Consider the following 18,318-nt stretch of genomic DNA (forward strand, 5'->3'; position numbering starts at 1 on the left):
TAGATAGGATAGATATTAATGCCCATCTGTTCCTCATATAATTAATTCTTACCGCATCTGTCTATTTTGAAAGATCTAGCAGGGTGTATTCAGAGTTTTTTTTACTAAAGGAATAACACTCCACTTTTCACCATTGAGTCACATGGCTTGAAACAAAGCCAGTGTCAACACATTTTGAAACCTGCAGCCTATGTTGTCAGTGGCCAGAAGGCTGACAAAGCATTCAAAGAAAACCTCCAGATTATATCATAACACAGAATAATAATTAAAAAAAAAAATAATAATTCTCACAAAAGAAGGGGGCTTAAGATTAAATAAAATCTTATTTCATATTAACTTCCCTTAATGAAGGGAAATGTTAAAAGGGCAATTGTTTTCCTGTATTACAACAACAGTGTGAATCTGGATCAAGTAAAGATTGAGAGAAATTATGTTAAAGGAATAAATGAAAATTCTCTCATTTACTCACCTTCTTGCTGTCCCAGATGTGGATGACTTTCTTTATTCTGCAGAACACAAACGAAGATTTTTAGAAGAATATTTCAGCTCTGTATGTCCACAGAATGCAAGTAAATGGTGACCAAAATTTTGAAGCTCAAAAATCACATAAAGGCAGCATAAAAGTAATCCATACAACTCCAATGGTTTAATCAATGTCTTGATAGTACAAGATGATAGGTGTGGGTGAGAAACAGATAAATATTTAAGCCCTTTTTTAAAATTCAATCTCCACTTTCACGTTCTCATTTTTTGTTTGTTTTTGGCAATTCAGATTCTTTGTGCATATCACCACCTACTGAGTAGGGAGGAGAATTTATAGTAAAAAAGGACTTAAATATTGATCTGTTTCTCATCCACACCTGTCATATCACTTCTGAAGATATGGATTTAACCACTGGAGTCTACTTTTATCTTTGAAAAAAGGATGAATATTTTAATGGAATATGACAAAAATTGTTCAAAGTGAAGAACACCCTTTAGAAGTATACCAGAGTACTTAGTATGTTAATTAGAAGATCACCAGGCAAACATGATTGTTCTGTCACTCTATGTCACATGGTCCCAAAAGCCCCTTTGACCACATGTATTACCAGTCAGCTCTAAAACAAAAGTGACTTTGTTCCCGAGAATGCCATCTGTGTTCCAATGTGCCACTGGTGCCTTTCATTTCCACAGGAAATGCAAGCTTTTCAAACCAGTTACAATAATAATATGTTTTCCCCATCTAATTTAATGAGTGGCTACTTAGTGTTTAGGGTTAAAACTGTTACTTAACTGAGATAAGCCAAACATAAAAATCACCCAGTGTTTTCTCTTTGTGACGAGCCTATTACCTCTCAATAAGAGACCCAGGGGGATTTACACAGTGCATTCTTGTAGTACATACCTCACCACTGCGTGAGTCACTGACAGACATGAATAAAATATGAATAAAATACCCTCAGGTTCTGAATAGTGATTAGCCACAGCTATCTTGACCTTGTAGATAAAGTCTGGTTCAAGGACCCGTACTGATAAAAAGGTGACAGCTAGTTCCATCTGTTATTTTTGTAGATTTTTTTGTGTATATAGTATATTTGTGTAATGATGCATAACATTTAATTATAGTTATAACATTATGTAAAATTTGGGTCTTAAAGGTGGACTCAGTAATTTAATAAAAGGCTGGTTACTGCAATTAAGCCAGTAGTATTCGGCTGGTCATGTGATCCTAACATGGCAGCCCCCACGAGGTGATCCTCTCCGTGTAGAATAAAACAGCTTTTATAAAGTTACTGATAACTGGAGTCTTCATCTGATGTGAACGGTCATGATTATATATGTTTAAAAATGACTATTTGTTTCTTTAGGAGTAAAACTTTTTAATGAATAAAAATTGCTGTGTGCCTTTAAACAAGCCCTGGTCTATTCACTGAAAACCAACTTGAAGGAATATTCTGGGTTCAATATAAGTTAAGCTCAATTGACAGCATTTGTGGCATAATATTGATTACCACAAAAATTTGTTTGACTCGTCCCTCCTTTATCTTTAAAAAAAGCAAAAATCTGGGTTACAGTGAGTCATTTACAATGGAAGTGAATGGAGGCCAATTTTCGAATGTTAAAATACTCACTTTTTCAAAAGTATAGCCACAGAACATAAACAATATGCCTGTAAACATGATTTTAGTGTGATAAAATCACTTACTAACCTTTTCTGTGTAAAGTTATAGCCAATTTTGCAACTTTGTTGCATGACGATGTTATGTCAACAAACCCTAAAATGACTGTAAAAATGACAATTTAAACAACTTTACTGCTCAACTAATACACAAGGTTTAACAGAAGAATTAATGTAAGTGTTTTTATAAAAATTATAAACTTAACATTTCTGCCTTTAAAGCCTCCAAAAATGGGTCCCATTCACTTCCATTGTAAGTGCCTCACTGTAACCTCGATTTTTGCTTTTTTTTAAAAGAAAAGGAGGGACGAGTCGAAATTAGTTTTTGTGCAAATCAACATTATGCCACAAATACTGTCGATTTATCTTAACTTGTGCTGAACCCGGAATATTCCTTTAAGTGCTGTCTTGGAATATTTTGCCTTTTTAAACACAGGGTGGTGCTGTTTCACTACAGCACATATGACCTGCTCGAGTTCATAAAATGAATTCCTCTTCTCTGGGATCACAACTTTTGCGGCATTTTAAAATATTCAGCCGCAAGCCATTACCAACTCACCCATGCCCATTTAAGTCATGCAGGCGACGCCCACCGATAAACGCTCCGCTGCGGAAATCTCGCATGACGTCACCGTGACGTTTCAGTCGCTTGGTTTATTTTCACTTCCTGCACAGTGGGACATCCCGCTGTTGCTTCATCCCAGTTGGACTGCATCAGTTCTGTGTCCTATTTTAGAGGTTTGCTTTTATTTTACAGGATAACTAGAAACGGATGGGCTGTATTGCAATAATGTAGGAGACATTTCCTACAAATTGTTATCGTGCTAGTGTTTGCGGTGATTTAAACTTATTTTGTGTATATTATGGAGTGTGGCATCTGTGCGGATCTTTTGTGCTGCTGCTGATCTAGACATCCACCCACAAACACAGGCGCGAGCTCCGTCTATTCTGAAACTCTACAGACCTCAGAGATACGAAACATGGGCGAACATCTCTTCTTCTTTTGGGCGCTAGTGGCTCTTATCTACTTCAAGCAAACAGTTTCATTTAATCTGGACATTAGCAAACCCTCCGTTTTCTCTGGACCCCCAGGAAGTTACTTTGGATTTTCTGTGGCTTTCTTCAACCCTGACAACAAACAGTGAGTAAAGTTGTATCCCAAATACCTAGACAGACACGCATTTTAGACATCATAGAATCGTGCTGATGGTTAGAAACTGTACAAACTCTTGGGTATCATAAGCGCGTTGATGCCCAACATTGCTGTTTGAGACATATCCATTGACTGTTCTTTAGCTCTAGAGCAGTGGTTCTCAGCTGCTTTTGCTTCTGGACCTAGATTTTACATTGGACATCAAGTGGCAACCCAACACAGTAAAAAACGTATTCTGTGGATTTAGTGTAGCCTGGGTCACATTCTCTTTTGTCTTGCATAATTTTATGTTTTTTAAATAAAAGGGCATGTATCAAGTGACATATATTATTATTATTATTTTATTGTATTTTTTTTTTTTTTGTTTGTTTTTTTTTTTTGCTGATGTGGACAACAAAAGATACAGGAAGTTTTCCTGATCCCTTTTAAAAGTTGATGAGCCTATTTATTTATTATCCAATTTATTTTCTAATATCAAACGTCATTCAAACAGAACTTATCCAGTAGTGGACAAAAATATTGGCACCCATGGTAAATATGAGCAAAGAAGGCTATGAAAAAAAAAAATCTGCGTTGTTTATCCTTTTGATCCTTCATTCAAAAAATTCACAAATATCTATCCTTTAATTGAAGTAAAACAGTTTAAAGAGGGGAAATATCTTATTATTAAATAAATATTTTTCTCCAAAACACGTTGGCCACGATTATTGACACCCCTAGAAATTCTTATGAGTAAAATATATCTGAAGTATATTCCCATTCATATTTTACATTTTTTTTAGTGCACCTGGATGACTAGGAACATGAAATTGTTCAGCCATGACTTCCTGTTTCACAGGGGTATAAATATGAAGTAACACACAGGCCAAATTCCCTTAATCATCAATCACAGTGGGTTGCACAAAATGGGAAGTGGCTATAAGAAAATAGCCAAAGCATTGAAAATGCCCATTTCCACCATCAGGGTAATAATTAACAATTTCCAATCAACTGGAGATCTTAAGAATCTGCTTGGAAAAGGACGTGTGTCTATATTGTCTCCACGCACAGTGAGGAGGATAGTTCAAGTGGCCAAAGAATCGCCAAGGTCCACAGCTGGAGAATTGCAGAAATAAGTTGGGTCTTAGGGTCAGAAAGTCTTTAAAAAATGTATCAGACATCACCTACATCACCACAAGTTGTTTGTGAGGGTTTCAAGAAAAAAAGACTCTTCCCTCATACAACAACAAACTCAAGTGTCTTCAGTTTGCCGGACACTACTGGAACTTCAAATGCAACGGGTTCTATGGTCAGATGAAACAAAAAAAGAGATTTTTGGCAGCAGACACCAGAGATGGGTTTGGCGCACACAGAATGAAGTAGTACCCAATGCCCATGGTTAAATGTGGTGCTGGATCTTTAATGTTGTGGGGCTGTTTTTCTGCCAGAGGACCTGGACATCTTGTTTGGATACATGGCATCATGGACTCTATCAAATACCAACAGATAAAAAATCAAAACCTGACTGCCTCTGCCAGAAAGCTTAAAATGGGCCCTGGTTGGATCTTCCAGCAGGACAATGATCCAAAACAAACATCAAAATAAACACAAAAATGGTTCACTGACCACAAAATCAAGGTTCTGCCATGGCCATCCCAGTCCCCTGACCTGAACCCCATAGAAAATGTGTGGGGTGAACTGAAGAGGAGAGTCCACCAACATGGACCTCTGAATTTGAAGGATCTGGAGAGATTCTGTATGGAGGAATGGTCTCAGATCCCTTGCCAGGTAATCTCCAACCTCATTAGGCATTAGAGCTGTTATCTTGGCAAAGAGAGGATGCACAAAGTATTGAAGAAAAGGGTGTCAATAATTATGGCCAATGTGTTTTTGAGAAAAATATTTATTTAATAATGAGATATTTCTCCTGTTTCAATTGTTTTACTTCAATTAAAGGTTAGATTTTTTTTGAATGAAAGATTAAAAGGCTAAACGATGCAGATTTCTTTCACAGCCTTTTTTGCGCATATTTACCAAGGGTGCCAATATTTTTGGCCACTACTATATTACACAGGAGGACAACTTTCTCCTGTTTCTTGGCCTTATATTTACAGTGTAATGCCACAGAAGCACAGGAAAGGCCATGGATGGCTCCTCATTACTTTTGTTAGGTCAGTGTAGTTAGTCTTTATAAATAAATAATTATATAAATACAAATAAATAAATAAAAAATTGTAGCCTAAACACATTTAGAAACTCTAACTACAACTGCCACATTTGTCACAAAATAAAATTAATAAAAAAAAAAAAAATAGGTTCAATAGATTCCACTTAATAGATTATTAACTGTTTATACCACAGGTCTGTTGAATGCTTGATTCTGATTGGTTGACATACATTCTATGGTGTGCAATTATTTTTCAAGTAAACACACGGCTATGAAGTAGTTCCAGGTCTTGACTGAATAATGGTTCCATTATACTTCGGCAAATTATTTCAGTTCTTTCAAAGAGCCCTACAGGCAAAATAGTACACAACAAAATAACAAATTAAAACAAAGTCATTGGTTAAAGTAAATCGGTTAAGAACATCAAAACACTGTCTAAAATATCCTACATTTATTTAAATTTCAGTTAAAAAGAGCCCTCGCGCTCCCTCGTCTCCCCCGCACTTACATACGCTCACACACACACATACTCGCGCGCTCACACACATACGCTCGCACTCGCACACACACACAACCTTTTTACTTCAGTGCTGAAAAGCAGCGCATCCTCTGTTGTTCTAAAGTGACGTTTTCGAATTAGCAACGAAGGCTTGAGCTGTATTAAAGCTAGATACACTTGATCAATACAACAGTTTCTATATTATCTGAAATATCTGTGTGAAAAACCCTCACGCTCCCCCTATCTCACACACACTCCCACACTCGTGGACACACATTATATGCGTAACGCACACACTTAAGGCCCAAACATACTCATGAGAGAAAAAGAGTCGTTATGTCAGCCACTACTGCATCTCAGTAGGGATGAAAAAAGTTATTAAGGTTTACAACGGGAATATGGTGACACGCATTTTGGCGATTTTGAAGCGGTGTTACTTCTGATGAGAGCTGCAAAAAAAAAAGGTAATCCCAGAAGCGATCTCTCTCATTTTCTCAGTTTCTCTCTTTCGATCCCTCAAATACAAACTCACACACACACACACGTACAAACACACTACCTTATTTCTCCAGTAAGTGCTCCAGTAAAGCAGCGCAAGCCTCGCGATCTTCCGTTGCTACTTCTAAAGTGATGTTTTCGAACTAGCAACGATGGCTCGGACTGTATCAAAACAAGATGCTGAATCTGTGGCTAAAGAAAGTAGTTCCTCTCATAATAGTGTTTTAGGGACGAAAACCAGAAAATGTCTCGAGATAAAACCCTGAACGATGTCTTAAGGTGTGGTAACTGTGGTATAAGTGGAATAATTGACTCCGGCTGTTAAATTGTTTAAAAATAATGCACACCAGAGGTGTAACGGCCCCATTATCACCTCGGGTGTGCATTATTTTTAAACAATTAAATGGTCTGTCATCAATTATTCCTTACACAAATTTTTTTCAAAATACAACAGGTACTGTTACTATTGTAAAATCATGATACATTTTAGTAGGAGTGATGATTTGTAATTTGAAAAACCTTTATTTTGGCAGATGCACAATTTTGTGTCTTTTCCTAGTCAGTGTTTACAGAGGCAGGGCTGTCTAGCTGTTTGAGAGGTTTGATATCATCTTTATTACTAGAAAATTCTCACTAGAATTAAAATGGGTTGCATCAGTTTTGTGGTCTGCGGCATGATATCGAGGGAAGCCTGGGCCGACATTTCGCCTGGGCTGTTGAAAAATTTCAATGGACCGACCACTTGAGAAACACTTCTCTAGAAGAATAATGAAGTAACTATGTTGCAAAAGACAAATAGCAGTCTGTTGTAAGATGGTTACTTTGTTTCACACATGAAGGCTTTGTGAAGATGTAACTTTAGTTACAGTGTTGTAAATTAATTATGTTTTTTAAAGTGTAAATAAAATTTTTTTCCCTTGTATTGCAGTTTTGGAGACTGTTGGAACAGCTCCTTTAAGGACAGGCTGCTCAAGTTTATTTTACTTTAGTTATTTTTGGTCACACCTTAATTCAGTGTCTGTGTTACAGTGTATTTCTTTAAATAAGTTCAAAGTAACATAAATGAACAGTTAAATTACAGTTCAACTGTTTTGCATGTAAATATACATTGTTTCTATTTATTACTGTAGTTGTTAATTTTTGGAACATCTTGCTTAATATGTGTAACAGACACTGTAAAATAAAGTGTCATCCTTTTAATTTATTCTCTACCCTCTGATTACAGATTAAACATACTGGTGGGTGCCCCCCGAGCCAACACTTCAGATCAGACTCCCTCAGCAGTCACAGAGAGGGGTGCTGTCTTCAGCTGTCCCTGGCAAAAAAGCGGCACATGCACACAGATTGAGTTTGACAGCTCTGGTAAGCATAGCAGTGTGTTTTCATCCATTATAGTGTAATTGCTTCTCCGCCTTGCTGTTATTTAAAGCTTTTTAAGTGTATAAATTCACATTACATGCTAGTGGAAGAGGTATCAGGGTTGTTATGGGACCTATGCCTATGGCTTACAATGATTTATTAGGTCATGTGTCAGCTTTGCTCTACATATTTTCAATAGATGGAAGAAACATAACAGAGGAGGGAGCCTGGGATTGTGTCAAGCTCATCTAGTGCAATTGTTGTCACAGAGCGTCGTTTTGAATTCACATGCTTGGCAATGACCTACAATGACACTTGTTTTAAAAGAGCAGACAGACAAGGGGGTTGCTTCATTCTTCACAAAATGTAGTCTTGGCCTGCTAACTGGTCTGCAAATGTACATAGGGGATTTTGGTTTGATGATTGTTTCTTTTGTAATAGCAGGCTATATTTATTTAAGAATTGTCCACAAAATGTATGCTGTTCAAGAAGGGTTTGAATAAACTCGTTTTTATTTTTTTTAATAAACAGTTTTTTATATAAGAGCTAAATGCATAGTGTTGTATTGAAAGTATCTCCATCACACTACTACACCTTCATATTGAAGGCTTCTGAAAGCATAAGCAACCTTAACTGTAACAGGATTTTGTTTAGTCTTCCATTTCTATGAGGTGAATATATGTGCCAGCTTGTGCCATATCTCATTGGCATTCAGTGGTGTTTTTAGGCTGGGCTGACCTGATTTTCCCTGCAAGCTGGATTGTTACAAGAGCAGTACCAGGCTAAAATAAAAAAGGTCTTCATCTCAGTGTGCTAAAGAGTTCTCACCAACTACTCCTCTATGTGTCCTTTTCACCCTTAAAGAAATGATTTGTAATAGAACCATGCAGTGGCACCAATTAGTATATGGACACAACATTTTGGCCTAAAATTTATGTCAAACATATGTCAAAAAATATCACAATATATCAAACCAAGTGGCATTTGCAAACAAATGACGCTAGATCTTTTCTCAGAACTATATTCACTTTGACATTTTTTAAATGACTTTTTACCACAGGCGGTTCTAGACCCTATAAAGTGTGCTTTTTTTTTTTTTTTTCTCCTTTTTCTCCAATTTGGAATGCCCAATTCCCAACCTGCTTTTAAGTCCTCGTGGTCACGTAGTGATTTGCCTCAATCTGGGTGGCGGAGGACAAATCCCAGCTGCCTCCACGTCTGAGACCGTCAACCCGTGCATCTTATCACGTGGCTTGTTTAGCGCGTTGCCACGGAGGCATAGCACGTGTGGAGGCTTCACGCCATCCATCGCTGCCTCCACGCTCAACTCACCACGTGCCCCACCGAGAACGAACCACATTATAGCGACCACGAGGAGGTTACCCCATGTGACTCTACCCTCCATAGCAACCGGGCCAATTTGTTTGCTTAGGAGACCTGGCTGGAGTCACACAGCACGCCCTGGGATTCTAACTAGCGAACTCCAGGGGTGGTAGCCAGCATCTTTACCACTGAGCTACCCAGGCCCCAAAGTCTGCGTTTTTAGTTGAGCACAAAATCACATATTTTGAAGAATGATTGAACCTCTGTTTTCAACATAATGAAAGTGAATAGTTGACAGTCTGTAACTGTGTGTGAGGAACGGATCACAATTTAAGCTGTTATTCACTGATAATATTTCCCTTTGCCGCAACTCTCAAATCTCATTCACTGTTGCTTGTATTCAAATATGTTGCATGAAGACATGTTGTGCCAGTTTTGACATCAATTATGCCAAAGGCTGTTGGTCACGTGACTGATTACATCGCAGCAAGTTTGATTATGTGTAAGTGCAGATGCAATTTTATAGCTTTAGCGAAGGGGAAGATTTTTTGTGAATTAGGGATGGGCATTTTCAAGTAAAATTTTTTAGTCGAGTACTCTAACCCACAAAAAAAAATGTATGGCTATACTTTTGAAAAAGTATTTTCACATTCAAAAATTGGCCCCATTCACTTCCATAGTAAGTGCCTCTCTGAAAAACAGATTTTTGCGTTTTTTTTAAAGAAAAGGAGGGGCAAGTCAAAATAAATATTTTTTGGTAATCAATATAATGCCACAAATGCTGTTAAGCTTAATTTGTATTGAACCCGGAATATTCCTTTGTTTAAAATAACAAGTATGACACATAAAGTACTTGAAATGAATGTTTTGGTGTACTTGCAAACATACCAAGAATGGTTTCCAAATAGGTTAACTTCAATGCTTTTCTTTTTGAGAAAAAAAAAAGAAAAGAAATTAAATGAACAGTATGGCTAATAAAAATGTAACAAATAGGCTAATAAAAATTGGGGGAATAAAAAAAGATTTTAAAATAACAACAAAAACACTTGCACTCAAACAGTGCTTTCATAGAAACCAATACTGACTTCATTAGAGTAATGCACATATATAAACTCTGAGTCTACATAAAGCTATCACATTTATTTGTGTTTTTATTCAGAAATGTTTTTTTTATAAAATGCGTCCTGCCTGTTTTCAGAGATTTAACGCACACACACATACTGGTCTGATAAGCTTCCGAGTTTCTGGTACTGCTTTGCATTTTCTTACCAACTTAAAAGCAGATCCTCATCAAATGTGCAAAGGAAAATCATTTTTGATTTTCCAGTAGTGTTTTTTATAGTCCACTAGCTGGTGCAGAATGATTACTTGATTAGATGATTACTTGCACACAAATTTTCATATGCTGATAAAACAAAGCTGTCAAATGACAGAATACTTTGAATATAGCGCACACATCTTATAGACTATGGCTGTACTACCATAAAAACCACCATCCACTTTCATTGGATGAAAAACAACAACCAACCTTTTGCAAAACATCTTTTGTGTTCCATGTAATAAAAAAAATAAAGGTGAAGGTGTTTTGAACAACATGAGGGTGAGTTAATATTTACAGAACATTCACTTTTTCGGTGAACTACTCCTTTAAGTGTTCAAATGCTTGTTGGCACCACTGTATCTTCCACTGACCTTCAAGATACTTTAGATTTCAGTTGTCTTTTTCTTCAGTTGTAGTTTCAGTACTAGAATATTGTTTATAGCTGATATTTAACAGTTACTATTGCATGAAAGATGCTTAAACATTCTTCTGTTTAGTACTGTTTACTCATGCATAACCTTGTCCTGACATGTTTTTATTGTAAAAGATGTGGCTTTACAATAGTGTTCTCTGTTCTGGCTGACCCGCTGACTCTGAGGAGCAGGCACAGTCTAGATTACAGCAAAATGGCAAAATACGAGATGGAAAGCACTGCATTCATGCGGAACCAGCATGGTTATACAACTGTGTTTCCATTGGGCATCTGAAACGCCAGCCTCCCTTATGTGTTGTTTGGCAATAATTAAGTACTTAATTCTAGTAAAGCCTGGGTGTTGTTGACTAGCTGGATGACTGTGTTGACCACGGCAAACATTGGGAAATTCCCAGATCAGTAATACAGACAGATGAACAGCTGGCGCTTACTGAGGCTGAGACTGTGGCTAAGATGAACCAACGCTGCAGGGAGGGACTAAAGATCTGTTAGACAAAATGCGTGTGCGTGGATGAAGTGTAAAGCCCTGAACAGATCAGCAAACAGCTCTGTGAGTGTGAACATGTGGACTTCACATACTGCTCTCAAAACTCAACCTCAATATATTCTTAAAAATATTAAGTAAGTAATAGTTTACCCCAAAAAATGAAAATTCTCTCATCATTTAGGCTACTTAACGTCATGTTGTTTCAGACCCATTTGCTGTTTTGTGTGGAACTCAGAAAGAGAATTTTGAAGAATCTTCTTCACGCAGGTCTTTTCCATGCAATGACAGTTTATGATGACCATGTAGTCAAACTCAAAAATCACCATCAAAGTACTCCATACACTCCATACTTGTACACTATATTCCAAGTGTTCTAACGGTTTGACGTCATGAAGAATGGGTATGGCCACTATACATGCAATAATCAATGATATTTGATTATTTTGACTGCTGGATTTGATTTGAGATCAGAGGAATTATCAGTGAATAAAGAATTCAATTTCAGTCTGTTCCTCATACAAAACGTATTTATGGCTTCAGGCTTGGAATACAGTGTGATTTGGAGCTTCAAAATTTTGGCACCCATTCATTTGGATTGTATGGACCAAAAGAGCTGAGAAATTCTTCTAAAAATCTAATTTGTGTTCTGCTGAAGAAAGAAAGTCACACACATCTGGGATGGCATGAGGGTGTCAGTGATGAGAGAATTTTCATTTTTGGGTGAACTATTCCTTTAAGGTGAATTTTAGATGGAGGTTTTAATAAGTAAAACATACCTCCCTAACCTAAAACTTTACCCTTAACCTAACCAATAGTGTCCGAAAAGATAAATGAGAGTTTAACAAATCAGACATCATTACCCTTAACCAGCACCTAACCCTAACTGATAGAGTTTTAAAATGCAAATTCAAAATAGAAAAACACATTAACTGAAGCAAACATTTCATTTTTTATCGCTTCTATGCCACTTTCAATTTAGTGTGTCTTTGGCTGGACTCAAACTGCGGCCATCGATCCTAAAGTCCAACGCGCAATCAGATGAGCTACCAAGTAAACTAAAGACATAGGAATAAGTGTGTATATGTAGGTGGATCTGTAATACAAGTGTTAAAATGTTTCGTTTTTTAAATCATGCGTTAAAGTAAAAGTGTTTTGATATCATAACATAGTAATAGAGTGAAAAATATGTTTTTATAAAATCAAATCAGCAATTGTACTCATGAATTGTGTGACAAAGATTCACAGTTGTTGTCACGCCTCTAGTGTACATTTCTCAAGGAAACTGCAACGAAACATAGAGAGCAGCACATAGTTTGCAAAAATGTATATAGAGTAACATTCAGTCTATAAGACCAGGTTGTTGGAATGACATGAGGATGAGTAAAAAATGACAGAACTTTAGATGGATTTTTTAAATTATGATTCAAATTGTGAATAAAAAATATCCACATTTTAAAAACTTTCAAAGTGCAGATATTATAGAATTGTGGAATGATTTAATTAAAATGTACTGTATATGAATTCTCTCTACGTTGGAGCACTTCATAGTCAGGTAAGCTGTCACGTCACAGAAGGATGAACAGTCCAGAGCTTCCATGTGACCATGTCAAAAAAGATTTGAATTTACAAGCCTTGCCTCATAACCTGTCTCATTAATGTCTATACAAATTAGCTGTGCTTATTACCAGCTGAACTGAAAAGCAAGAAAGGTAGTGTGTGATATTGAACATGTCATGAATAGATTCAGCTGTCAGTGGTCGTGACCATAGATTGAACTTCATAAGGTTCAATCATGAGAGCGAGAGAGAGAGAGAGAGAGAGAGAGAGAGAGAGAGAGAGAGTGAAGCGTATCAACTCAACTTCATATTTGCACAAAAGTATTTCCTTTATGAACTGATGCTTCTGTCACGTCATCCTTTTGAAATCAATTGGAATTAGAGGAACATGGCAGTGGATGAGATTGAAGTGATAGGAAGAGCAGAGCAGTCCACTACAAAGGGCTTGATGGCAGGCTTATGAATCTAATTAACTGACTTTAGAAGTTATATTTCCGTCCCTCCTCCCTTCATTTATTTTTTCTCTCCCCTTCCCCCTTTCCTCTGTCTTCCCCATCACAGATGACAGGAAAAATTCCAAAGGACAACCAATGGAGTTTAAGTCCAATCAATGGTTTGGGGCTACAGTGCGTTCCTCTGGGGACCATATACTGGTCAGTCATTTAGAAGTTTACTCTAAAATTAAATTGTACAGGGCTCAACAATAAAGATTTTTTTTTTCTTTTTTCTGCTTGCTATGTTGGACCAGTAGCTAAAGGAAAAGTACACCCAAAAATGAAAATTCTTTCATTATTTACTCACCCTCAAGATACACTATATTGCCAAAAGTATTCGCTCACCCATCCAAATAATTGAATTCAGGTGTTCCAATCACTTCCATTGCCACAGGTGTATAAAATGAAGCACCTAGGCATGCAGACTGCTTCTACAAACATTTGTGAAAGAATGGGCCGCTCACAGGAGCTCAGTGAATTCCAGCGTGGTACTGTGATAGGATGCCACCTGTGCAACAAGTCCAGTCGTGAAATTTCCTCGCTACTAAATATTCCACAGTCAACTGTCAGTGGGATTATAACAAAGTGGAAGCGATTGGGAATGACAGCAACTCAGCCACGAAGTGGTAGGCCACGTAAAATGACAGAGCGGGGTCAGCGGATGCTGAGGCGCATAGTGCGCAGAGGTCGCCAACTTTCTGCAGAGTCAATCGCTACAGACCTCCAAAGTTCATGTGGCCTTCAGATTAGCTCAAGAACAGTGCGTAGAGAGCTTCATGGAATGGGTTTCCATGGCCGAGCAACTGCATCCAAGCCATACATCACCAAGTGCAATGCAAAGTGTCGGATGCAGTGGTGTAAAGCACGCCGCCACTGGACTCTAGAGCAGTGGAGACGCGTTCTCTGGAGTGACGAATCACGCTTCTCCATCTGGCAATCTGATGGACGAGTCTGGGTTTGGCGGTTGCCAGGAGAACGGTACTTGTCTGACTGCATTGTGCCAACTGTGAAATTTGGTGGAGGGGGGATTATGATGTGGGGTTGTTTTTCAGGAGCTGGGCTTGGCCCCTTAGTTCCAGTGAAAGGAACTCTGAATGCTTCAGCATACCAAGAGATTTTGGACAATTCCATGCTCCCAACTTTGTGGGAACAGTTTGGGGATGGCCCCTTCCTGTTCCAACATGACTGCGCACCAGTGCACAAAGCAAGGTCCATAAAGACATGGATGAGCGAGTTTCGTGTGGAAGAACTTGACTGGCCTGCACAGAGTCCTGACCTCAACTCGATAGAGCACCTTTGGGATGAATTAGAGCGAAGACTGCGAGCCAGGCCTTCTCGTCCAACATCAGTGTCTGACCTCACAAATGCGCTTCTGGAAGAATGGGCAAAAATTCCCATAAACACACTCCTAAACCTTGTGGAAAGCCTTCCCAGAAGAGTTGAAGCTGTTATAGCTGCAAAGGGTGGGCCGACGTCATATTAAACCCTATGGATTGAGAATGGGATGTCACTTAAATTCATATGCGTCTAAAGGCAGATGAGCGAATACTTTTGGCAATATAGTGTATGTATGACTTTCTTTCTTCACCAGAACACATCTGAAGAAAAATAGAAAAATATCTTTGCTCAGTAGGCCCTTAAAATGCAAGTGAATGGATATTTCTCTTTTGAAGCTCCAAAAATCACAGACAGTCAGCATAAAAATCATCCATACGACTCTAGCGGTTAAGTTAATATCTTCTAAAGAGATACAATCTCTTTTGGTGTGAAAAAAATGAATATTTAAGTACTTTTAATCACTTCCGTTAGGCTTCACGAAAGGTTGGAGTCCAAGCGGTCTCTCGTGTGATGTATTCCGTTGCCATGATACAGACGTAATCTCACATTCTTCACTCGGTTGAGACATCCAGGAAAAGCAAATAAATGAAACAATGCGATTACGTCACACACATACCGCTGCAGAATGGAAGCATGATTTAGAGTTAACTTTAATGTTAACTTTAATTAACTTTAAAGTTCTTTTTTGCACCAAAAGTAATCGTGTCACTTTAGAAGACATTAATTTAACAGCTGCTGTCGTATGGATGATTTTTATGCTGACTGTCTGTGATTTTTGGATCTTCAAAAGAGAAATCTCCATTCACTTGCATTTTAAGGGCCTACTGAGCTAAAATATTTTCTATTTTTCTTCAAATGTGTTCTGGTGAAGAAAGAAAGTCTTACACACTTGGGACATCATGTGGGTTAGTAAATAATGAGAGAAATTTCATTTTTGGGTAACTATCCCTTTAGGAATTTTACTTGATTTGGTAAAACTTTTAGGCTATTGCTTGGACCATCCTTATTGTCAAGCCATGTTGCCCATTAGAATAATTTTATCACTATAAAGCAAGTCTTAAGTCTAAATGATCTAACAAGTCTAAATTATGTCGGTAAACATTTTCTGACATACTGTTCAATATGGAACTGATTTTCAGATGTTGCTCTGCACAGTTACATTTACAGAGAACATGTTTGTTTGTCACTTACTGATCTGCACTTACATAGTTTTTTCTCTTTGCAGGCATGTGCTCCTCTGTACCAGTGGAGTACATATGGATTAGAAGAGAGAGAGCCTGTCGGAACATGTTACCTGAAGAAAGGCAATAGCATTGTGGAATATTCACCCTGCCGCTCTAGTATGTACATGATCACCACGGTTTACCTCACCTCAGACTAGCTCATGCCCTTATTGGGTCATATCTAGTAGCCTCCCTCAGAAATGTCTTAAGTAATTATATGGGATATGGCTTAGTTAGGTATCATATTAGTCATGTTTTGTCTCTCTCTCATTCTCTTATGCACACATGGTTTTAAGACTTGTCTGAGTTAATATGTTCCTGGTAGGCAGTGTGCCAGCTGTGATAGGGTAATGACAGTTCCTCTGTCTGAAGTTTGTGTTCCTGTTTCTTGCTTTTTGCACATTAAGACTTCCTTAAAACGATTTCTGCTTGTCTTGAATATATGAATGTCTTTCAATATTTCTGTCCAGCCTCAAACTCACCTGAGGGACAAGGCTTTTGTCAAGCAGGTTTCAGTGCTGACTTTGTGAAGGTATCATTTTAATCATTTTGTCTCTGTATATATTATTTTTTTTCTTATTTTATTTTAGTGTGCACAAAAAATGTGTGTGATTACATTTGGGACACGTGATGCTTAACTATTAGAGAAAGAGACTATTAATAACATTACTGACCTTCTTGTACAGGTACAGTACATATCTTCTCATATACAGTATATACACTGGTGTCCAAAAGTCTGAGTCCTCTTTGAAAATCATTAGTTCAAAATCTAATTTAAACCTGGAAATGAGTATGTTTTAACATGATGGCATAAAATGAATTAGAAATATTATTCTTATCAAATAAGCATAATTCATGTCATATTGACCATAACTCTATTGTATGAAATGTCAGATTTCTTGCTTCCCTTGAAGTGCACAAGATGCTCTTTGGAACATTGACAAATCATGCTGGAATGACATGGATCATCAAGTTTTGCACAACTTGTCATAGCCGATTGAGTGCATGTTGTGATGTGCAAAATACTACGAAATTCTAACAATGTGTAGAAGCATTGTGGTTCATGTTGTATTTTTTTATAACACTCATATTGCTGTTTTAACCCTGCGGTTTATGGTTAAGTTATAGCTTAGTGTTTAAACTTAAAACATGTTTTCTTGTCTCCTTCAGAAGAATCGGGTTGTTATTGGAGGACCCGGAAGCTTTTATTGGCAAGGTAAACTGGTTTATTTCATTATCCCTCTGTGGATTTGGCACTGAAAGGCATTGTGGTAAAAAGGGGAAACAACAATGTGCTCTGTCAGGACGTTTTGTGACTAAAAGAATTTCTGCTGTTTCTTGCTTACAGGGCAAGTTCAAATACAGCATGCACACACAAAACAGGCCACTGAATGTTTGCACTACATCGCCTTTCTCAGAGGAGAGGGAGCTGTGTTTGAGTCAATAAATAAGGCAGAATCATATGCTGTCTCTTGTAGTGGAGATGTGGCTGCGGTTTTGCTGAAATAGTATTTTGTGTGTTGCAATGTATAATGCTGTAATGGTTGTTTACTGAGTCACAGTACTTTTATGACCTCTTAGGGTGGGGTCACATTAGGAACCGTGCCCAGAAAATGCATTTAATTTCGAACACATCTTTCACTAATTTTATGACCTGCGGTGCACATTTTTAAAAGTTCATTTTAAAAGCATTATTAATAGCCGTTTCTTTTTACTGCATTTTGTTTTTCTGCTGAGTCGTTTTTCCTGCGGGTATGATAATTATACACACCAGTGTGGGTAAAATGGTCTCTTAAATGTGAATCTCAGCGTGAGATGGTGTTATAGATAAAAAGATTTATTGTTGGCTAATTTTAGTGTTAAAGTTCAATGGAGTAAATCACTGAAGAATTCTTGTGTTTAGAAAGGACCTATGATGAAAAGAAATAGGTTTTGCACAACAGTGAGATTAATTGATAACTTAAAGGCATTGTATGGCACATGTCAATATGTATAGCATGTTGGGGAAGCTACATGCCAAGCTACACTAATTTAAAGTAGCAAAACTGCAGTCAAGCTGTCTGCTTGAGAGAGAGAGAGAAGTTAGCTACATTACAAGGTACTAGCAAAAAGAACAGCATTGTAGTTATTTAAGAGGGTATCTCTTGTTATTTTTTTATGAAATAATGTTTGGATTACATATTTTTTTGCATTGTGTTAAACAGCAGTTTTAAACAGTAACTAATTTATTTTTCTTCAAAAAGGTGTCAAAATGTGACACTTGGACATCTTGGAACATTGCTTGATTACTCTGATTTTACTCAGTTTCACAGTATTTAGTTAATTGA

At 37.5% G+C, this 18,318-nt stretch overlaps 1 protein-coding gene across 1 annotated transcript in view; it reads left to right on the forward strand.

Moving 5' to 3' along the window:
- The first annotated feature begins 2,838 nt into the window (after positions 1–2,838).
- The window catches only part of LOC127447863 (integrin alpha-V-like), a 52,042-nt gene continuing 36,562 nt past the window's right edge, over positions 2,839–18,318 (forward strand). The window contains exons 1-6 of the mRNA XM_051710012.1: positions 2,839–3,302; positions 7,683–7,819; positions 13,498–13,589; positions 15,994–16,108; positions 16,462–16,523; positions 17,162–17,207. Of these exons, the coding sequence (XP_051565972.1) occupies positions 3,142–3,302; positions 7,683–7,819; positions 13,498–13,589; positions 15,994–16,108; positions 16,462–16,523; positions 17,162–17,207 (613 nt within the window). The 5' untranslated portion in view covers positions 2,839–3,141. The remainder of the gene's footprint in view (positions 3,303–7,682; positions 7,820–13,497; positions 13,590–15,993; positions 16,109–16,461; positions 16,524–17,161; positions 17,208–18,318) is intronic.

The sequence above is a fragment of the Myxocyprinus asiaticus genome, chromosome 11, assembly GCF_019703515.2.
Source record: "Myxocyprinus asiaticus isolate MX2 ecotype Aquarium Trade chromosome 11, UBuf_Myxa_2, whole genome shotgun sequence".
NCBI classification, from domain to species: Eukaryota; Metazoa; Chordata; class Actinopteri; order Cypriniformes; family Catostomidae; genus Myxocyprinus; species Myxocyprinus asiaticus.